The sequence below is a fragment of the Amblyomma maculatum genome, chromosome 9 (assembly GCF_055883805.1).
Source record: "Amblyomma maculatum isolate TAMU_Amacu chromosome 9, ASM5588380v1, whole genome shotgun sequence".
In the NCBI taxonomy this organism is placed as follows: Eukaryota; Metazoa; Arthropoda; class Arachnida; order Ixodida; family Ixodidae; genus Amblyomma; species Amblyomma maculatum.
In genome coordinates, this window is record NC_139352.1 from 45,975,847 (window position 1) to 45,999,422 (window position 23,576).

A 23,576-nucleotide genomic window follows, 5' to 3' on the forward strand; every position below is an offset into this window, starting at 1 on the left:
GCGGTGTTTAGAGGCGGGGACGAAGGTGGGGGTCTTCCAGAAAGACTAGAAGCAACCTGAGGGCAGCAGTTCGTTTCGCTGGCACACAGTTCAGGTACAACACGTCACCGAGGGCTGCAGAGGGAAGTCTCCGGTGTCGGTATCCCTGTTAAAGGGTGGCTCGATGCTGTTGTAGGGAGGGGTAATAAACAGAGCAAGTGCGAGCGTTTCTCGCGGGGAACCACACAGGACAGACACAGCACTGGGTGCACGATGGAGGCAAAACATTCTTTCCGCAGTCCACACAAGCGGCACGTAATCTTAGGAGGCAAACAGAGCCGCCGCTGTCGAACGCTCGCGCGTCGAGTAGGCCAATGCGCTGGTTGGTGGCCACACGCCTGTCAGGGTGGTGGCGGCGAACGTAGCGAGCGATGATGAGCCTCGCTGAATCATAGTGCGAAGCTAATGGCGAGGGGGGCACGGGGAGGTGGTGCGCCTGCTTGGGTAGCTGGTTGTAGGTTTCATTCCCATGGACGCCAGCGTGTGAGGGGGTCTATTGGAAGACGACCCGTGATCCGCGTAGCTCCAACTCGTCGAGCTTGGCAACGATGACGAGCGGGAGGTTGCGGCCTCTCTCATGATGAAGCACAGACTGCAAGGCCGAACGGGAATCGCACATGACTACAGCATTGATGGGATGGGGCATTTTGAGGACGAGGTCCAGTGCAAGGTTCAGAGCGGCGAGCTCTGCGACGGTTGAGGAGGTGGGTGTGGGGAGCCTGCGCTGTTTTTTCAAGGCCAAGGAAGGGGCAACACAAGCTGATGTTGCCGAGTTTCCTTTATTGGAAACGGATCCATCAATGTAGATAAACGTGTAATTGGCGTAAAGTTCATGCTGCAAAGCAGCCACATCTTGCTAGAGAGCAGAGTGGTGTGTGATGCTTCGTTGTTACACATGGGAGGTTTGTGGCGACTTGCGGTGGTTTATAAAGATGGGGAGACATGGAGAGGTGAGCTGACTTGGGAGGTGAACCCAGGAGCTCATTGAGGAGAATAGCCTTTCCTACTTGTGAGAGACTGTTGCTGCACAGGTAGCGGACCAGAGTTGAGGCGCGCTTAGCAGACATCGCCTCCACGGGGGGCACGCGTAGCAGGCGACACTGCTGCTGAGGTGACCAATTGCGGAGCACGCTGCTCTCACGTGATACGCGCCATCATAAGGAATCATCGCGCGATCCTATAACTTTTGCTTGTTATGCGTTTGGCTGAGGATACCGCTGAAGCGGGAAATTTAGACCAAAAGAACGCGCTTTCCATAGCGACCAAGATGGCCGCGCTCCATTGAGAGGTTGCCGAGATATCGGGACTTGAAAAACGCCGTTGTTTCGCTATTTGTGAGATTTCCGCTACCATATCAACAGGGATTTTCAATGTATTCAGATGATTTTTGACGGTGGAAAACTTTAATTACATAAAACAACAGTTGTAGAAGCAGAAATAAGTTTCAAAAAAACTATTCTTTTTTTTTCCCATTTTCCACCTGTTGAACGCCACGTCCAGGGCAGCGAGTAAGTTGGCTATATGCGTACCGCATGGGCTTAGATGAATTGTGTTTTGGAAACGCCTATTTCTAATTGTTTTGGTCAATGATCTGAAAAACAAAACTTCGAAGCTGAAACAGACGAGTCTCGCTATTCTATTGGAAAAAGCAATTGTATCAGTAGAGTCTTCGCAGATTGTGTTTGCGCCACTCAAAATACCTTCAAATTTCAGTCATTTCGTACTTTCTTCACGAGCTACGAAACATTACTGCAAACGTAAGCTGAAAGTTCCACTTTGTGGAATGAACAATATCTAGCCATAGCGGCATTGATCTGCAGAGTCCCAAACTTTTGCAAAGTATAATCCAAATAGAAAAATGAGTTTTATATCTCAGGTGAAAATTTCCAGTTGCGAATCAGCTGGTCCCAACTGAACTAATTTTTTTGAAAAAAACTCCAACTGCAACTGGGACCAGCTGCAACTGGGACCAGCTGCAACTGGAACCAGCTGCAACTGGAACCCGCTGCAACTGGAACCAGCTGGTGTTGGTACCAGGTCCCAGCTGCTGCTGGGCCTAGCAGCGCAGGCAGTAGAACCAGTGGTGGTCTACCGAATTCTGCACAAAAAATGCACCAGCAAGCAATACACTTCACAGTACTGCTTCTCAGGTGCATTAATATAGAAGACTCAGTATAGACGAAGCCAAAAATATTTATTTCAGTACCGAAGGCGTATACCATTCAAGAATAGTGGCTTCTTTTGTTCCGTATTTTCTTCGAACCTTTGGATTCATGAACAGAAACGTCACTCCGTCCACGCCTGTCAAATAGCCCTTCGGTGGTGCGTGGCTGAATTACAAACCAGCAGAAATATGTTACTCACACCAGAAGTTAAGCTAAATCTTTTCGTGCAGCAGACAGTTAAATTAGAAAATGCAAGTTTCCAGCATATCAAAAGCTGGCCTTTAGAGTGGCCTTACCAGCACCTATAAGTTCAACGCACTGCATATGAACAATTTGAACACTGACTTCATCTTTAAGAAATTCAGTTTTTTATCGAAGACTAGCTCGGCGGGAAATCATTTTGCTTCAGTTCGCGCTGTTTACCGTATCGTGGGGATACAGCAGCACGAAAATTTTATGTTCGCGCTAAAAATAAATTGGTATTTTAACTGCACAGCAAAAACAATGCCACGGTACAGCGACGGAAGTTGCGGATGATGCCGTGGACACATGAATCGCAAGGCAAAACTAGGCAAACTCGAGTCGTCAACGGAGTGGGTAACGCCCCTGCAACGTTCAGCATATCAAGGTCTACGCGACGGCGTCGAATACCAGAATCACCGCACCGCTCTTGGCCGCACTCAGGTTCATAGGGACGACTCTTGAGATGAGCTCCAGAAACCAGCGACAAGAATCTCTTAACGTCGTGGAAACCGCTGCGTGATTGAAATCTTTTTACAAAAATTTTGATTGTGTCTTGTGTAGTTGATATGGTCGTGTGCTCCCGTTTAACAGCAGACGAACAAATAAAACAACCTTTTCCGGTTACAGAACATGCAAATATAAAGAATAAGTACCTGAATATATACCGCACAACTCCGGTCACTCTACGGGCTGCTCTGCTGACAGGTATGCGTCTTTGCCATGCGATGACATCCAAAGTGTTGTCTTCCTCTCGCCTAGAAAGTAACTGACGAACTATTTCGACTTCGTAGCAATAGTTAGTGAAGAATAAGCGCTAACTCGAGTTTCTTCAACGTCGCTCCGTGCACGTGTGCACGCCTGGTCCTGTGCGCCCCCATGTTGCTGTCAATGCTGTTTACTGCGTACGAAACTAATTCTTGCTATCTTCTGTCGTTTTATATCACATTAAGGCAGCGTACAACAAGCTAACATAATTTTAACTGCTAGTTTGTTGCTAATAGACCTTTTGCTGCGAATAATAAAATACGTAACTGATCACCCAACTCTATGTCAAATGAAACTGTTTGGTTTCTTTGAACGCCTACTAGGACCCATTTATTAATCCCAGCTGATTACCAACTGGGATCTGCTAACTCCCAGTTGGGAGCTAACTTTACTCCCAGTTGGGAGCGAACTTAACTCCCAGTTGAGAGCTAAGTGGGACCAGTTCGTTCCATTTCACCACCAATTGGGACGAACAGACTCCCAAGCTGGAAGCCAACTGGAACCAGCAACGGCCAGTTGCTTACCAGCTGGGACCATTTGAGTACAGCTGAAAACAACTAACCTTCTAAAACCAAGTGAATTTTTCCATGTGGGTTGTTAATGCACTTGTATGCTACCCTATTGTCAGCGTTGCTTCCGCATTTTTCAAATATGTTTTACACCTGGAACATGCCATACAAAGCAATAGAAAATTCCAGAGTCACTTGTACAGTCGCGATGTGGGGAGGCGGACAGGAATATTTCTGTAAACCTCTTATATCACTGCCTGTTTGCTTGCAACAACAGCTTCTTTGCCATCAAAGAATCGTCCTGAACTTAAGCTTTGCTTCTAGGCCCACTATCAGAATTGAGGCAATGCAGCATTGCTAATAGCAATACTGATCCGCCACAGAACACTTGAAATTTGCTACCATGTGTGCGCTCATTGTTCTACAAACAGAAGAGGCACAGTCTTGCCTGAGCATCTGTAAATTTGGCTCCATGCTTTGTGCAGGTTCGCCGTTATGGAGAGTTCTTTGTCGTCGATAAGGACGCGGAAATGTCTCCTCACTGGATGCACAACGTGAACTACGCACCCAGCAAGACCAAGCGCAACCTGGTTGGACTAGTGTCGGGCGGGGACATCTACTACCGCACACTGAGGGTCGTTGACGTCGGCGAAGAACTGCTCGTTGGATACTCAGTATCGTTTGCCAAGAGCTTGCTTGGGCAGCGACTCAGATCACGTGGATCACCGCCGCCGAAAAAAGGTGGGAAACACACACAACCCTTGATACCTGATTATTATAATCGTGAGACGACGTACACAGTCTGTAAAACGTGAGCGGGCACGACAGCCCTATTTCTGCGCAGACGTCGACGCCAGAGGACAAGAAAGAGTTGCATTGACTGAATAGCATGAACATTGTATTTTTATTATCGGACAGTGTGTGGTCTCTATAGAGGCATATGGTGAGTGTGTGAAAAACAGCCTGGAACGTATGAGGTAACTCCATGTTACCTTAAAATCTACCTATGCAAAGCTGGTAGCTAGCGCACTATGAGCACAAGGTGCCCCTTGAATATTCAGTGCTTAGACTACGTATTGACTGGTGCACGTGAGACCCATCACGGATTTTTTGTGTCATGAACTGATACAAAATATCACTCTGAGTACCCGCCTTGTTGGCTTAGAGCTTAGGATGCTCCATTACTGCCCCAGAAGACACAGGTTCGAATTGGGACGCGGCTGGCCCCGTTCTAATATGGAGGCAAAACGCAAGGCAACTGAGCGCTTTGAGATGCAAATGCATGTTTTATATAAAGCCCCCCCCCCCCCCCATGTGGTTGAAATTATCCGGAACCCCCCTATAGAGCAGATCAAACCATCACATAAGCTAGTCCGCTCTAACATCAGAAAACTGTCTTGCGTGTTATGCTCCATAAACTATTTTTAAATTGTACTGCTGCTAAAATGGTATGTCAGCCGCGGCACGCATTATTCATGCCTGGCTTTCCTGAACATCGAGCAGCTAGCATCACCTGTTGGCCTGCCAACCCTATGTCCCGCTGCTTCAAAATATGACCCATAAAATGCTTCCCGCCTTCGCTGCTGACATTTTACGATGGTCATGTGTGAAAAAAACGGAGGGACTCGTCATTCGTCGTGAAAGGGGGGGGGGGCATGAGGGGTGAACTTTACGTTGTGGCAGCCGGCAATTACGACCATTTTACTAGATTTTGCGCACCTTGTGTACGTGGCTGGGTTGTGCTGACATCTTTTCCCTACTGGTACTCTCGCTGCTCCGCTCACTTGACCGTTCTCTTTCAGAGAGCGTGTTCGGCGTCCTAACAGAGAAAGTGTTCACCGCTTGCGAGAGGTGCGGCGACCTGTTCTCCACGCAAGAGCGCCTGGAGAAGCACGCTCGCAGCAGGCACTGGTACAGGAAGCCGGGAGGTCGTCACTGCTCACACTGCTCCTACACAAGCAATCGAAGGTAGGCCTTAAAAAGTTTTCTGCAGGCACTTAGATCTCTCCCAAGTCCGGTAAGGCGAAAGGTTTTCCTCCTTGCTGCTTTTCACTCGTGTCTTTTTTTTTTTCTTGCTCCCTTCTCTCTTTTTTGCTCTTTTTTCTTTGTTATTTCTATTTTTTGGTCTTACTCTTTTTTTTTCTCTTTTACTACTTTTTCGCCTTTTACTGCTAACTGTTTTCGATGTAACGCGATGACAAGATCTCACAGTAAAACTCTACAATATTTTTGCACTAATTGTTTGCCCAATTTTGTGTGTGTGTGTGTGTGTGTGTGTGTGTGTGTGTGTGTGTGTGTGTGTGTGTGTGTGTGTGTGTGTGTGTGTGTGTGTGTGTGTGTGTGTGTGTGTGTGTGTGTGTGTGTGTGTGTGTGTGTGTGTGTGTGTGTGTGTGTGTGTGTGTGTGTGTGTGTGTGTGTGTGTGTGTGTGTGTGTGTGTGTGTGTGTGTGTGTGTGTGTGTGTGTGTGTGTGTGTGTGTGTGTGTGTGTGTGTGTGTGTGTGTGTGTGTGTGTGTGTGTGTGTGTGTGTGTGTGTGTGTGTGTGTGTGTGTGTGTGTGTGTGTGTGTGTGTGTGTGTGTGTGTGTGTGTGTGTGTGTGTGTGTGTGTGTGTGTGTGTGTGTGTGTGTGTGTGTGTGTGTGTGTGTGTGTGTGTGTGTGTGTGTGTGTGTGTGTGTGTGTGTGTGTGTGTGTGTGTGTGTGTGTGTGTGTGTGTGTGTGTGTGTGTGTGTGTGTGTGTGTGTGTGTGTGTGTGTGTGTGTGTGTGTGTGTGTGTGTGTGTGTGTGTGTGTGTGTGTGTGTGTGTGTGTGTGTGTGTGTGTGTGTGTGTGTGTGTGTGTGTGTGTGTGTGTGTGTGTGTGTGTGTGTGTGTGTGTGTGTGTGTGTGTGTGTGTGTGTGTGTGTGTGTGTGTGTGTGTGTTGCTTCACGTCCTGGTGTGTAGGTACAACACTTTGGACGCCCCACCACATTCCCCTCCTTTCTAATCCGTTATGGTCCATTGCATTCGAATCGCATGCTATTTGCCAGCTAACACGGGCTCTTATTAACTCGTATGTGCACCTGTTCTGGTGTAGTCTTACAATGGAGGAGGAGAAGTATCTGCCTGCTGGATTCAGGCCTTTCTGTAAGTCATATGTGACGTGACAAAGAATGATTGATGACCTAGACAGGAAAAGTAAAAAGGTAGGCTTGGAAATTAATATGCAGAAGACTAAGGCAATGTTCAATAGCCTAGGAAAGGAACAGCAGTTTACGTTAGCTAGCGAAGCACTGGAAGTAGTAGGCGAATATGTCTATTTAGGACAGGAAGTAACCGCAGATTAGGACAGGAAGTAACCGCAGATCCGAACGATGAAAGAGAAATAAGAATAAGACTGGGATGGAGTGCATTTGGCACACTCCCAGATTATGACTAGCAGCTTACCGATATCGCTAAAGAGGAAATTACACAACATTTGCATTTTACCTGTACTTGCTTATGGGGCTGAAACGTGGAAGCTAACAAAAAGGGTTCTACTTAAGTTGAGGACAACGCAGAGGGCTATGGAAAGAAAAATGGCGGGGATAACGTTAAGAGATCAGAAACGTACAGAGTGGGTCAGAGAAATAACTCAAGTCACTGACATTATAGTGGAAATCAAGAAGGATAAATGGGCATGGGTAGGGCATGTAGCGCGAAGAAAGGATAAGCGATGGTCGCCTAGGGCAACAAACTGGATTTTAAGGAAAGGAAATCGTAGCAGGGAGCGGCAGAAAATTAGGTGGGCGGATGAGATCAAGAAGTTCGCAGGGGTCAAGTGGATGCAGCTGGCAGGACCGGGTTAATTGGAAAAATATGGGAGAGGCCTTCGCCCTGTAGTGGGTTTAGTCAGGCTGAGGATGATGATGACGATGATGTGACGGGACTGAGTTGTGTCAGCAACTGACAATACACTGTGTGGCGCTCCGTCATAACGTGTCAGGACTTCACTGGCCACGGATTCAGTGCAAAAATTGTAGACATTATCAATGTTTTACCGAGGCCATTCACTACAAATGCAAACTATAAGCAAAGCTTCCTAACTCAGTCTTTTGGCTCACTTCTTGAACAAAAACAGAATCTGCAAAGGTTCTGTCCCATGTAAGCTTGTAAGCGGCGGCCACAATTCTCGTCCACCTTTTTTTTCTTTGCCGTCCCACCAGGGAAACTTCGTTAAGCATATGAATAAGGAAACATACCCGAGTAGACAAACAGTCGAACACGGATAATTCGAATTTTTGTTATATCGAATTCATTCATAGAATATCCCCTTGAAAATTTCATGTAAGAGTATACGAAAGCTGCGTCATACATCGAACTCAATTTCCTGGTCGTTCGGTATATTGAAATTAGCACAACACACTGGGAGGTAGGTGCCTTTTGTGGTCCTCTCGTCCAGAATCGGGCAAGCTACCTACCCCTCGCACACTCAGGCACGTTCGTGCCACTTGGTTGTATAGTAGGGGTAATATATGCAGAGTGGTCTTCATGTAACTGTTTTTGGACTCTTGGCTTGGAATGACGCATTACTGCATTGTGAAACGCGAAGGACAGTATTGTCTACGACTTCGTTGACAAGGTGACATGAAGAATGCATATCGTAGAGTAATAGCGGAGAAGAGTCCACAATGACGTTCGTTACACAGACGCTGTCATACGGATGTCTGAAGCTCCACCCAGCGGCTTTTTCTCAGCGACCTTGGGTCACCCTTGGTTTCCAACTGCTAGCCAGATCGCGTGCTATGTGACATCACGCTCCACGTTTGCCAGTCAGAATTATTGGCCGCTCTTGAAAAACGATCGGTATTCAATCCGATGCGGCTTCAAAAAAGGCGGAGAAGGGCACTAAGAATAAAACCACACCGGCAGTAGTAGTAACAGAGGTGTAGATGTAGTGGAGATTTCGTGGAAGAAATTGTGATACTGAGAGACGTACACAAACACACGATGCAGGCATTCGGAGCTTGTTTTAGTGAGGCTGCTTTATTTTTTTTTTAAAGGTAGCGACTACACTAGCGCCCCCTTGAGAGGTCCAAGGCGGAGCGGCAGGAGACAACGCGCCGCTCTTTCGTGCATACCGCGTACACATGAAGCCGCGCTCGGTGCCCACATAAACCGGTTAATTCAAAAGATGCGTGTCCTATGCTCCTCGTGAAACTCCAAAAGACGGGGACAGTAACTTAACCTAGCCTGCGACCCATACAAACATCGAAACAAAACACGTGCGTTAAACGCGTCAGCTCATTCTTCTGAATCATCCGCCTCAGCACAGCGGCTAGGAAATTGTTATTGTGCTTTGAAACTAAAAGCAAACAAATCACAAAGATAGTTCGATGAACTTATTGGGCGTTTTGCTAACTAATGAAAAGATATGTAGATTCCGAGTGTTCTGCAAATTTTGGAAATGTCGTTGCGCAGAGAGATCTAATGGCGTCATTGCGTTTGGAATCGTTCGGCAGTACTCCGTTTTACACTTTTTTGGCTCGAGTTTATTTCGTTTACACAGTATTCCTATAGCTTTATTTTGGAAAAAAAAGTCTGTTTCCCTGCAACTGTGGGATTACGAACCCGTTCCTACCTTCCAAATATAAAAAAAAAAAAATCCGGTATGACGCGATAGCAAATCTAGTGAATTATGCTTCCTCAATTTTCGATTTTTATTTGCTTTATATGTTTGTTTCTTATAGCCTGCTGAGCGAGCTTGGATCGCGCTTCCTAAAACTTTATTCGTCCCTGTTTTGTTTGCTTTCGATGCAACGCTGGAGGGCTGTTCAGTTAAAAGAATAATACAATAGCGTTTCACACACAGCGGCCTCTTTTCATTGATGTATGGTATAATAGTATTTTTATTTCCTAGACACCGATACTTAGCATAAGCAAATATTGGCTATTCATTCTGAAGATTTGAAAGATTTGTACTCTGTCCAGTGTTCCCTTATTCAAATATATCAATTAATCGCGCCCACCTAATTTTCATAATAGCATCAACAAGCATTGGCTTTTCGTTGAGAATTTTCGCACATGTTATAGCACCTTTTTGATCCTTTTATTTTATTTGATCAATAGCATTGAAATATTTTTGTTAGCATCAGCCAGCATTGAATTTTCATTCTGGGCATTCTGACACCATTAAAGATAAATTTTTCATTTGTTTCAATTTCAATGAATTTATTAAATGAACGCTGGAAATTGCAACATAAGCATCGACTTATCGTTCTGTCATTTTATAAGCTCTTTTCTCCATTTTCTAATTATTTATATCAGTCATTGATTTATTTAGCTCGACATTGCGCAGCACACACCAGTCAACATAGACCCACAAATTGGAATAAGATTTTTCTTACGCAGTCCTCAATTATTTCACAGATGCGGTGGCGACAGCTACTACTACGACGCCGGCAACTTTTCGGTTGCGTTTAATAAAGGGTGCCTACTAGCATCCGTGAGGTGCCAAAATATGTTGCTGCTATCGTCGCCGCGAGCAATGGAAAAGAACATCGTCCTGTTTTCCGCACAGTTACAGCAGTCGAAGCCACAGTAGCCCGACATAGTCGCATGTCACGCGTCGCTGCAAAATTTGAATTCCGACACGTACTTCTTGCGTCCGCTTAAGCATCAAGTACTACATGTGCATTCCTAAAACAGCAACTGAGGCATGTGAAGTATTTTTCGCTTGCATAATCGGCCAATATGAAGATTGCAAGAGCAGACCGCAGTGCATTTCAGTAGCGCAGAGAGCACTGCTGCAACCTTTGTGCGGAGCTTGGCGGCGAAGAGGTCCCGTGCTGCTAACCCGCCTATCGCAGGGAGGCGCGGCTAGAGCAAGACCTTTCGCTTCCCTAAATAATTGTAGGAGCCTTAGTTTTTATGATTTAGTGGCATTCCTTTTTACTTTTTTTTTTCTTTGCCTTTGATGTTCGCAGGAACGATGTCGCCAGGCACGAGAAAGTCCACGATCCTGTGCGGCCATTCGTGTGCGATGCATGCGGCAAGCAGTTCACCCGCCAGGACAATCTCAAGGTTCACCAGAGGATACATACTGGAGAGAGGCCCTATGCCTGCAGTCAGTGCAACAAAAAATTCAGGGAGCGAATCCACGCCACGAGGCATGAAGACGTGGTCCACTACCGCCGCTACCCGTTTCAGTGCCCGCTCTGCGGTGATGGCGCAGAGGACGTGTCCAAGCTTAGAAACCACAAGTGCGGGTCGAAGGAGAAGAAGGCACGGCAGAAGAAGGAAAAGCAACAAGGACCGAAGCGAGCCAGAGGGCGGCCACGCAAAATCCCAAGCGACGGTGGGTCAACGGTGGAGAAAGCGGCCGAACGGGCACGAGGGCAGGAAAGAGGGAAACGGGAAGTGGCCCAAGGTACACAACAAGACGTGAAACGGCGCCGCGGACCCCCTCGTAAAGCTCGGAGGCAAAGTGTGCCAGCAGCGGAAAATGAAGCGGAAGATGTGCCACAAGCGACAAATGCCGGAATAATAGATGAAAATGCGGAACATTAGACGACTGAATATAGGAACGAAGGCCAGTGCGGATCGTTGTCTCTCGAGTGGTGTAAATTAGTTTCGTTATTCACGGAAGTATGTGAACTTTTTCAAATAAAGAACGTTGTTGTAGCATTCTCTGCTCACCGGGTACCCCTTCTGTGAGATGTGTTATAGCAGTTTCGTTAACTACCCGCAACGCCAATTGGAACAAATAAAGCGTAAGGTGATGCCATAAACAAGGCTCCAGAATATTAAAGTGATTCACCACAGCTTTTTAAGGTGACGAAGGAAATGCCACAGGGGGAAGCGTCCGCAACTGTCATTATGGGGAATAATTCGGTTCCATGACGGTGTGCCCACGCTCTTGATAGTTTAATTTGTGCGGTAGGTAGAGTAAGACAGTGGTGTTGAACTGTATACATCTACCGTCCCAGGAAGTTTTCATGTCGCTGCTGTGAAAGAAAAAAAAATGGCTGTGGTTTAGCTTCGATTAAACCACGTCAAGCGATAGCTGAAGCATGGGGACGTAGAAATGGCGGCGGCGGCTGTCTATGCAGCTCCTAACGTCGGTGGTAAAGCGTGTCTTTCTAGCTGTATCACTCTTCCGTCTCTTTTCGAGCCGTCCTGCATGTTGTTGCTCAGTTTATACAGCACGTCGTTTATTCCTGTTTCGTTCCACCTTTTGAATATGGCTTCCTTTAAGATGCAGAACTCTAATCGGTATCTCCATTTGCCGTCGTAGAGTCGCCTGTCGGAGACTCCGTCTAGTTGCGTCGTCCCTGCGACGCTTCTCAAGGCTCTTGTCGCGTTCTTCGCTCTTCTGCACTTCGTCGCCGCATGGTTTCATTCTAACGGCGGTCTCCGACGTCCTTCAGCCGAGCCGACTCGTCCATATCCAACCGGGGCTGCACCGCCAAACGCCTCTCGCCTCTATTCTGCATGCGCAGCTGGCGGAGCCTGATGCCGACACGGCCGACGCAGTAACCGCACGAAACGCCGAGCGAGGCGAGGCCCCATCCCAACTTCCGGCACCGACACGGCTGAGGCGCAGCCACGCTGTGAAACCTAGAGTAGTGAAGCTATCGCTTCAAACAATTCATCATCATCATCAGCTTGACTATACCCACTGCAGGGCGAAGGCCTCTCCCACATTTCTCCAATTAACCCGGTTCTGTGCTAGCTGCATCCACTTGACCCCCGCAAACTTAACCTCATCCGCCCACCTAATTTTCCGCCGCCCCCTGCTACGCTTTCCTTCCCTTGAAATCCAGTTTGACCATCGATTATCCTCTCTTCGCACTACATGTCCTGCCCATGCCCATTTCTTCTTGATTTCCACTACAATGTCAGTAACGAGTTATTTCACTGGCCCACTCTGCACGCTTCCTATCTCTTAATGTTACCCCTACCATTTTTCGTTCCATAGCCCTCGACGTTTCAGCCCCATAGGTGAGTACAGGTAACATGCAACTGTTGTATACTTTCCTCTTGAGCGATACCGGTAAGCTGCTAGTCATAATCTGCGAGTGCTTGCCAAATGCGCACCATCCCAATCTTATTCTTCTTGTTATTTCCTTTTCATGGTCCGCATCTGCGGTTACTATACCTGTCCTAAGTAGACATATTCGCCTTCTACTTCCAGTGCTTCGCTACCTAATGTAAACTGCTGTTCCTTCCCAAGGCTGTTGAACATTACTTTAGTCTTCTGCATATTTATTTTCAAGACTACCTTTCTACTTTTCCCGTCAAGGTCACCAATTATTATTTGCAGTTCATCTCCAGAGTTACATAGCAAGGCAATGTCATCAGCAAATCACAGATTACTGAGGTATTCTCCATCTACCCTTATCCCTAACTGCTCCTATTCCAAGTCTCTGAATACTTCCTCTAAGCAAGCCGTGAATAGTACTGGGGAGATCGTGTCTCTTTGCCTAGCACCTTTATGTTAATCTTTCTTTATGAAGAAGTATAGTTGCTGCGCAGCCATTACATATATCTTCCAGCACTTTCACGTGCGGCTCGTCTACCCCCCGATTTCGCAATGCCTGCATCACCGCCGAGGTTTCTACTGAGTCAAATGCTTTTTCGTAATCAATGAATGCTATGTATAAGGGATAGTTATATTCTGAGCATTTTTCTATCACCTGGTTGATGGTATGGATATGATCGATAGTAGAGTACCGTTTCCGAAAACCTGCTTGATCCTTTGCTTGATTGCAGTCTAAGGTTGTCCTGATTTTATTAGCGATTACCTTAGTAAATACCTTATACGTAACAGACAGTTACGTATAAGGTATTTACTAACACACGCAATAACGTCCCATAATCTGCTGGCGTTTATCGTACGAAAGCGTCCATACGCTATACTAAATGTCTCTAATGTCATCGTTACGACGGGGGCCGGAACAGACAATCGGCGTTTAGAGCACTTGCGCCCGGACTTGTGCACGATAGTCATGTTGTATGCCTGGAGCCGTAGACTCCATCGGACGAAGTGAGCGGACGGGTCTTTGAGGCTTGCTAGCCAGAATAAGGCACGATTATCGGTTACCACTTTAAAATTTTTACCGTAAACGTGCGATCAGAATTTCGAAGTGGCCCATACAATGGCAAGACATTCTCTGTAGCGGAATGGTTCGGCTGGCAACAAACACAGACTTCCGTAAGCGATGACCCGTTCTTTACCTGCTTGGATCTGGATCAGGACAGCACCTAAACCGATGTTGCTGGCATGGAGTTCGGTGTCAGCGTTTACGTCTAAGTGAGTTAGAACGAGAGGCGCCTGCAGGGCGCTTTTAAGCTGCGGAATGCATTTACTTACGGGGCCTCTCATCTGAAAGGAATGTCCATCCTGGTGAAACACGTCAACGGTTCGGCACTGCGGAAATATTTCACGAAGCGGCGGCAATAATCGCTCAATCCAAGAACCGGCGCACAGTTTTCAGGTCCTGCGGCGGCGGGAAATTGGCAATAGCCATTGTTTTCTCAAGATCAAGCTGAACTCCGGCTTGATTCACAACGTGTCCTAAGAGCTCGACCTCTGTGTATGCGACATGGCATTTCTAATTCCTGAGCGTGAGTCCAGAAGATTTTATTGCTTGTAGGACCAATTCGAGGCAGTGAAAATACTCCTGGAAAGCGGGGCGAATACAACATCGTCAGCATAGACGAGACACGTGTGCCATTTTAAATCGGCAGGGACGGTGTCCATGAGGCGTTGGAAAGTTGCCAGTGCAAAGCGCAGTCCAAAATGCATGGCCGTAAATTCATAAAGGTCATCCGGAGTAAAAAATGCTGTTTTTTCATAGTCCCTCTCATCGACCTCGATTTTCCAATATCCCGACTTGAGGTCTATCGAAGAAAGGTATTTCGCGCTGCTGAGGCGATCCAGAGCGTCGTCGATCAGGGAAGAGGATATACATTCTATTTAGTCATCTTGTTTAGCAGACGGTAGACTACGCAGAAACGCAAAGCTTCATCTTTTTTTTTTTAACAAGGACAACTTTCGCCGCCCATGGACAGAAGGACGAATTACGTCGTCGCGAAGCATTTCCTTGAATTTGCGGTCAATAGTGTCGCGTTCAGCGGGAGACACTCGGCAGAGGGACTATTTGAGAAGTTTCACGTTCTCGTCCGTAATAATGCGATGCTACGCTGGGCAGATTCGTTCAACACGCTACGATACCGAGAAGGTACCTCCGTAGCGCAGTTTGACTTGTTGCTGCGTCGGACAGAGTTCCGGATTGACGTCAAACGTGAAACCAGTGACTGGGCTCTCCCTTTCCAACAACGACACTTTGAAAACACTGGGTGCGCTGCTGACATGGACGATGGTATTAACGTGAGCAACAACGGTTCCCATGTTCAGATGTTGGTGTACACAACCAAAATTAGTTATGAGCACTGCTGTTGCTCGTCGACGATATGAACGACTCCTGTGGCGACAGCAAGGGCTCCTGGCAAAAAGCAAGATCTAGTTGCCTTCAGCGACGCCCTCGAAATTCCGCACACTCTTGGCGCCGATAGAAACCATCGACTCAAACGAGGTGGAATGGGGACGTAGTGATCCAGGAACTGTGGTCGGGTGGTCTGAATCTCTGTGTATTGCGGAGAAACACAGGGTCTTTGTCTGGAGGTCGATGACAGCGCCATTCTCAGTCAAGAAATCCATTCCGAGTATGACTTTTTACCTAATGGATGGATTAACAAACTAAACTTCGGAGGTTAGAGAAAAGCTTAGTTGTTTAGCTTTAATCGATGTTTCGAGTCGTGCACATTGCTTGGCAACTCAGTGCGCCAACTACAATCATATCTTGCATGCAGAAGTGAAGCTTTATTCAAATGTTCGGCCCCTCCGCACGGTGCGATTTGTGAGTCTCCCGGTTCGTCTTCCGGTCCGTCTTCCGGTTCGTCTCCTGCTTGAACCGCACCAGTGCGTCAGCCTGCCGCCGTGCCAGCCCATCGACAAGCCTGGTGATGAACCCCAGGTCACACTGAGGTTCCCATTGACGGTACGCAATCCTGTAGACAGTGTGGAAGGCCGAGACGAACGAAAAGTATTACAACTATTGAGCGAAAATTCGGAAGAGAAGCAACAGTATAATTTTCAATCACGCAATCTGCTGTCTCGGTGATCTAAAAAAATTAAATTTCGGTTTGCGTAAGAATTTTCATTACGGCAAGGCTTTCCTTAAGGTTTTCATTCCGGTTTGGTGTGCCGCGAATACTTATGATCTCATTCCTCGCAAGAACACGCGAGCCCCTCGAATCCCTGCGTACAAAACAAAAAAAAAAAAAGTGTTTATTATGGAGGACATTTTCATTGCGCGGCCACAAGAAAACTGCGCACTTCATTAGAATTTGGCTTGTTAAAGTTACTTACGTTTTAAAATACCTCTTTCCGCTGCCAATGTTACGATGGGAAACACCCATGTTAGGTATTTTGATGCGACTTTGTGAGATAAATTACTGGGATTAGAGATTAGTGCTGAGAAATTTCGTTGCTTCCTGAAAATTGAGGGAAAAGCAAATATACGCGATACTTCCCCTAATAAATGGCAAACGATTGATTAGGCACGTAACACTATTCCATTCGACTGCTTTTATAGTTCGTTTGTAAGCTGGTAGCCGAAGCAAGAAAAACTTCACTGAGCGCGCTGAGAGTAGCCTAAAACGTGACATGCTACATTCGGTGATGAGGGAAGTTTTAGACAAAATGTCTCAAGTCCATGCTTTTAAATCTAGCTACTTCTTCACGAAGAGAGTAGTAAAGTGACAGCTCTGTTAAAAACAGTAACCATTGTTCTTTGTTGTTTAGTATACAAAAGGGAGCCCAGAATAACCGAAACGTCCTGACAAAAACATAGAATGTATTTATTCAATGCAACATTTCAAAAATACGTTTATCATCCTCAATGCACTTTCCATAAGTACTATTACACTTTCCTAAACGTTCCTTTTGTCGGAAACACCTTGCAAACTGAGGACCCTTTGTTGCCTTATAGTGCAGTCATGACATTTTAATTTACTTCATAGCATGACACGCTGTTTTGTACGAAGACAGTCAGGCGACTTAATGTTTTGGTATTGTTTGATAGCACATGATTAGTCTCCTAGCATTACTTCGTTGAAAAATTGGATCGTCTGTAACTGCGTTCTTTATTTCCCGACAGGCTTCCACTAAACTCTCTCTCTGCTCTCCGGCTGAAAGTCGCGACATAAGCTGAGCAGCCAAACGTGGCATTCCCAAATTTTGAAACAAAATGCGCTGAATGGAACCCCTGGATGGTCCTCATACGTCATCGAGTTGGCCGAATGTTGTGCGCCGACTTTCCCTGATGAATAAGGGGTTTTACCAATACCAGCGAAACAGGACCAATCTTGGTCACTTTCCAACCTTTTAAACATAACGAGCATTCGTACACTTTTATTTTACTGACAGCATCTTCTTTGTGAGCTATTTATAATATCAGAAGAGTTTTTGCTGCGTTCTTGCTGAGAAAATAAGGTTCACAGATGCAGAGTACCTGTGATAATTTCATTTATTTGTGTCACTAGTGCAGTTTAGATATGCACAAACTATGAGACAAACCCCATGATTCATTGTTGGAGGGAGCCACTTTACATACTGACTCAGGATATGTTCTGTCACATATTCCTTTAGAGAGGCGCAACCTCGTACTACAACTGTACAATACACAGGAGTACGATTCCAGGTCTTTATGTCCCCGATCGGCATATGTTTCTGCTGTATCGCAAGTATTGACCGTTATACCTGAAGAATCCGAGAGCCATACGCATCCAGGAACCGGAATGCATTCCCATCAGCAAGCCAAAAGTCAGAGCCAGGGGCCAATAGATCTTCTGCATGAGCGAAACCGCTTGAAGCCAGCCCAAAACCAACCACACGACCAGGAACATCGACAGCAGAATGGGCATAAGGATTTCGACGAAGTGCCTCTGCTGCACTTCGGCCTTCAGCCACGCCCAGAAAGACTGCGTAGAATTGAAAGGAGGTTGCAGAAGCTATTCTTGATCCTTGCGACGCGCCGATTCTTATGTCAGCTGGCACAGTTGCGACAAATGAAGTTAAAGGACGTTGTTTTTAGAACAGGTCTGAGCCACACATATACTGATATGTAAGTTAATTGGTAACATACACCCCTTTTAGGGTGCATTTACACTGCTTTGTACATCGTGATCGCTTAGAGACAGCTTAAAGTATGTGGCTCAAAATCAGCTCGACAAAGGGACACCAGGGCCCGTATTCCGAGTTTGCGTCGATATCGAAGTGTCGCTATCCGGAAGTTATAGCAAAAGATCAGAACGTCATTCAAAAGGGCTTTAGGCATCCCCCCCAACTCGTTGACAGAGAAGCTTCTAGCTATGGGAATGCATAATACCTGGGAAGAGTTTGCTAAAGCAGTCATGGAGGCCCAGATTCGGCGGCTCAGCTCCACTGTAGTGGGCCGAAAAATACTGCAAGAACTACAGCTTCAGTCAGGTGAACCACCCTATGTCGCTGAACGCCTGGAGCTTGAGACGCGGAAACTATTCAAAATTGCACCTATCCCTAAGAATATGCACCCGATTCACGACAAGGAACGAAGACAGCATAGAGCAAAATTTATTCAAAGCAAACTAATAAACGACCCTCCTGAGGAATCAGCCTATTGCGATGCTGCCTGCGGGCTAGAAGGGGCCGCGGTCATAGCAGTGGTAGATGGGAACCACTCCCAAAAAGTAATTGGATCTATTAATACGCGTAACGCTTTAATAGCTGAAGAGGAGGCTGCGATAGCGCTAGCATCTACAGGCACTAAAGCGAGAACTATCCTTTCAGATAATAAGGCGGCTGTTAGGAACTTCGGCAAAGGCCTAATTTCCAAGCAGGCGGCCAGTCTACTGAGAAAGCACCCGCTAAACCGGGAGGTTTTGGTCATCTGGGTTCCAGCTCAGGAGGGTCTACCAGGCAATGAGGCTGCCCATCGCCTCGCTCGAGATGTATACACCCGAGCGGCCATAAAGACCCCGCTACCCGGAGACAAAGACCCCCTCATCACCTACAAGGAGCTCTCTGAGACTCCCAGACTAAACAGAAGGATCTATTCACCACCATATAGGTCCCTAATACCCTCAGAATGCAGGGCCTGGCGAAAAATTCAGGCCAATCGGTTTTTTCCTTATGTTACTCTGCATAATGAGTTGACAGGGGACCCAGAGGCTTGCAATCTCTGCAACGTACCTCTGAGTCAAAATCACCTAATCTGGCAATGCCCCGATTCTCCGGAAGCTGAAGAAACTAATCCCCTTGATCAAATTTACCTGGCAGTCCTACATCCACAGCCCAAATGTGGATGAACAAAGGATCGTCCTACGCCTGGCGGAGGAGGCTTACTCCAAGACCTTCTCTGCGGCCACGGCGCAGGAGAGCCGGCAAGGAGACCCTCCCCCTGGCTGAGCCCCTGCCCCGAGGTCCATGTCGGTGTAAATAAAGTCTTCTCACTCACTCACTCACTCACTCACTCACTACGGAAGCGGAAAAGGTGAAAACGCCATGTTCCGGCGTTTCCACCAATCAGATGACTCGAGGTGTGGGAGATAGCGACACTTTGATAACGACGCAAACTCGGAATACGGGCCCAGTACGACAGGTTAGCCGTATCCCATATATATACAACAGCTAGCACATACCTTTTTTGGTTTAAAATGAAGGTCCAAATGGAAGCCGCATTCTTCGCAAGGATAAGCGAGTCCCTCAAATCTTTGTGGACTGCTGCTGTCTGCGAAGAGATAGAGAATGAGGCAGTTTAAAGTGATATCTTGAACAACATTTCTACTGCACGACATTGCTGAAACTACACTATCCTGAAACACCTCTTATGACTGCCTACTTCCTGCAATTCAAGATATCGCTGTCTTTTCATGATGTCCCCTGTTGTGTTAGCACGTGCAATATTCCTACCAAAAGTGCACGTCCACCCGGCAAAATAATAATAGGTTAGGCGTAGGTACAAATCTTATTAAAGTTAATTATCGGTTAGTGATTACATGATGATCAGTTTTCAGGATACTTCGAAAAAGGAGGAGCGCAGTGTATGTGAGGAATAAATGTAGGTTGGGACGTGCGTACTGGCCCTTCAGTCGAGATCTTTATTCCTATGGACTAAAACATTCAGGGACAATTGAAGTGCACCCTTAAAGTCATGACGTGACAGGGGCTATGACTCCCGTCTTCCTGTTCCTTTCCGGATCGTCGTTTGCCTATAAGTGCTTTTCGCATCAATTAACCACTATTCCTTTAATTTGTGGCTTCATTATCTCCCTCATATCGATGAGCATACGGTTGAAACCAATAATATCATGTGAAAGACTACCGCAAATACACACACAGCTCCGCGGTGACTAAGCCACGGGAACGGGCCTGCGTGGCGTGATACTAGGGGTCTGATTCAGGATCGAAAGGATTCCTGAGTAATGAAGCAACCCGAGTTGGCAACGTTTACCAGCTAAGCCAGGGCACATGGTGTTGGGACGTCACTATCCTCGGACCAATCAACGTATTGCCATATCACCAGTAAACACCTGTCGTGATTTTGAAGCGAAAGCTTCAATACAACACCTCGGGTCAAGTCAGCAATAGCTCACGTTTAACGCTTAGTGAGCTAGAGATCAATGTATGGCTGTAAGTAATGATGCATGCAACACCCATACGATGTCGCACCGCAGCTGTTGGCGTGCCACGTAAGTGAAGTACTTCGTACATATACCGCCTGTGCATCTCTGAATACATCATTCAGCAAAGACCATAATGACAGGGAAAAAAATCAGTTTTAACCGTTAATCCAACCACTATACCCCACCGATCCCCAGCAGAGTGCGTAAGCCACTACTGCATACTGGGCTCATGAGAAACGCATCGTAATTATTGTCGTCTAGAGACAAAATAATAGTAGTGAGAACAAGGATGACCCACTTAGTGATAACGATAATAGTAGCAGCGATGACAATGACGCGGTATTACCACTACTCCACTTCGGGCTCGTGAAAAACGCTTCAGAGTTTTTGACAAGTGTGGGGATGACAGTAGTGGTGGCAATGGTGATGCAATAGTGAGAACGATAGCGATAGTGATGTTGATGATGAGTAATAAGAAACAACCAAGCCTGACGAACCTTTCACTTCGTCCGGGTTTAGCAGGGTTAAACAACAACAATGTTTTTAGCGCAAAACGCCATGCTGACACCGGATTTTCTAGAGACCAGAGCATTACAAGCTACCGCAGTTTTTGCGAAATAACGTTTAGTACATCTCCGGGAAATACTTCGGAGTAGACCTCTCTCCTCGGTAGACTTCGGGTCGACCTTCCGCATAGTCCTCTGAGCTAGACCTCCTTGGAATTGACTTGTGAAGGTTCGCACGACTGGCAAAGTTGGCAGTGAATACGGCTTAAGGCGCATGATAGCCAGTAGCTGTCACGATCACTTTTCAGCAATCTTTCGAGCCATGCACCATTTTCAGGAAGGCATGTAGAAGTGCCTCAGACCACCAGCGGGTGCGAAGGAGCAATTTCAAGCGCGCTACTGCTAAATTGACCAATGTTTTCTTTCTTGGATGGGACAGAGTTTACCTGAAATCCATGAGCAGTTTTTACCTACTTGGGACAGATTCCTGGAAGAAATATGGATTTGCGCATGGCAGTGTAAATGGCAGGCGAGACATGCGCTACACACTACAGAGGTCTTAAATTTGAACAGAAATCCAAGAATTTTGTTGTTCAGGAGGTGAAACTTTGAATGTGTCACGAGTGCTATAAAAGTTCTGTCACATAGCGTAGTGTTGCCACCCGTCGCTGGTGTTTATATCAATGAGCCTCTTAATAAAACTGACTCTTTGCGAAATGATTTCTGTAGAAATTCCCGGTATTAAGAACTTCTCCGATGCAGTGATGCTCCGTAGGACAGCGATTCATTCTCTACATTTGACCACCGACTCGACCGATTCTCCAACCGAGATGTTATTTGGCTTATGGATTCGTTCCTTGGGTTGACGTTTCAAAGATACTGTGGTTATACTGGATACCCTAGTCTAAGGGAGCGGAAAGTTTTACCATTTATGTTTTTGAATCCGCCCTGACACCACACATTACACGGGAGCCTAGCTTTTCTCCTCCATTAAAAAGCGGCTGTCACTGCCAGGAACGAAGCCCCGTCCATGGAATCAGCAACCCCTGCGGTTGGATAAAAATGTTATTGAAGCTGCGTACTTCATTGGGTGATTACACGCTATATGTGGGAATGAACTCATCACTATCCACGCGAGCATTGAGCATTATATAACAATTAAGCATATAAGATTTGGATTATCCCCGATTTCTTCCTCAAGACTAATTAGCTACACCGAAAGAACATGTGTAATTCGCTGCTCATAACTAATTGGTCACAGCTTTCAACCAATGCCTGCTAGCGTACCTGCCGATTTTGCGCCCGTGGGGACGATTATAGTCGGCATCCCAGATAGTTCCCAGTTGTCAGAGTTTTCCTGCTCGGCCGCGTTGCATGCGACGTCGGTGATCGATTCAACCAAGGCAGGCACGTGTCCATCAGCATCCAAGGTTTCGCGCGCAGGACAAGCCGCAACTTCGTCCCAGGTGGCCGGAGGTGCAAGCTCTACCCCGTCGCCAATCTGCAGTAAACCCACCACCCGCATGAGCTGCCAGCAGGCGCGGTAACCTCAATAAGCGACACCCCATGAACAGACAACTCCAACCTGGATAACACTAAACTCGGCATCGATAAAGAGTGCAAGCACGACTCAACATAATATTTATATTAATCTTAATAATATATTATTATTAATAATTATTACGATAATAATAAAAATTGTTCACAGGAAAGGAAAGGCGCAGTGTCACACTTGTTCTGAGGACACCTGAACCATGCAGTAAGGGAAGGGAGGAAGGTGGGATTGAAAGTGCACAAAAAGGAAAGCGTGCCGTAGTGGAGGGATCCGAAGTGATTTCAACCATCTGAAGATCTTTAACGTGTACTGACATCGCACAGCACACGGACGCCACTTCGTTTCACCTCCATCGAAACGCAGCCGCTGGCGGTCGGAATCAAGTTATGTCAGTGAACGTTTTCCGTCCTCCTATCGTCAATGTAGTCACTTTAACAATAATAATACTTTATTTTTCCTTTACTACAAGGAAAGGAAAGGAGCAGCCGCTAAAAAGCTGCTTCGAAGAGCAGCTTGACGGGGCGGCTGCCCCTGCATATGACGGCATTTCACAGCAGAGAAAGTCACGCCCAAGCAGTGAGTAAACAATGTTGTTGTTGTTGTGTTGTGTTTTATGGCGCATAAGCAACTCAGGCTATCATGCGCCAAGCACAAGGTATATTATGGTTTTTTTTTAGAAGGAATGAAGTGTTAAGATATCATAGCTTGTTCAGGAAGGATGTTTCTTCTAAGAAACTAAAAACACATGAAATGTCTACAATTGCATTCTCTCCTAGGAGAAGTGATGGATGGAATGGTATCTGTTTGGTGTAAAATAGAGTGAAATGCTTTTTCCGTAGCTTTTCGAGTTTTTTACATGAAATTAAAATGTGGTTTATCGTCAGTCCATGTCCACAGTCTTCACATATGGGTTCATCTTCTTTTTTGAGAATGTAACTATGAGTAAGATGCGTGTGTCCTATTCGAAGGCGACATAATATTACCTCCATGAAGCGTTTCTGGTGACTGCATGACTTCCATTCTTCGACAACTGGTTTCACGACGTGTAGTTTGTTGTTTATTTCATTTTTCCATGAGGCTTGCCATTTTTCCCTGAGCTTTTTTTGTATG

At 46.4% G+C, this 23,576-nt stretch overlaps 1 protein-coding gene across 1 annotated transcript; it reads right to left on the reverse strand.

The window, feature by feature from the left end:
• Positions 1–13,551: 13,551 nt before the first annotated feature.
• LOC146178979 (uncharacterized) lies at positions 13,552–22,436 on the reverse strand. The gene is made up of 4 exons (XM_084580090.1): positions 22,199–22,436; positions 19,422–19,510; positions 17,503–17,723; positions 13,552–15,749 (listed from the first exon to the last, which is right to left on the reverse strand). Exons 1-4 carry the CDS (start codon positions 22,434–22,436, stop codon positions 15,566–15,568), a joined length of 732 nt encoding a protein of 243 aa, XP_084436216.1. The 3' UTR covers positions 13,552–15,565.
• Between the last annotated feature and the right edge of the window lie 1,140 nt (positions 22,437–23,576).

Bases quoted from the DNA above. Each gene is read 5' to 3' on its own strand.
- LOC146178979 (XM_084580090.1), bottom strand. From the start codon at position 22,436: ATGCGGGTGGTGGGTTTACTGCAGATTGGCGACGGGGTAGAGCTTGCA. The intron at 17,724-19,421 runs GTATGTGCTAGC...AATTCTACGCAG, and splicing joins TTCATTTTAAACCAAAAAAG to TCTTTCTGGGCGTGGCTGAA. The intron at 15,750-17,502 runs GTATAACGGTCA...CACTGTCTACAG, and splicing joins ATGGCTCTCGGATTCTTCAG to GATTGCGTACCGTCAATGGG.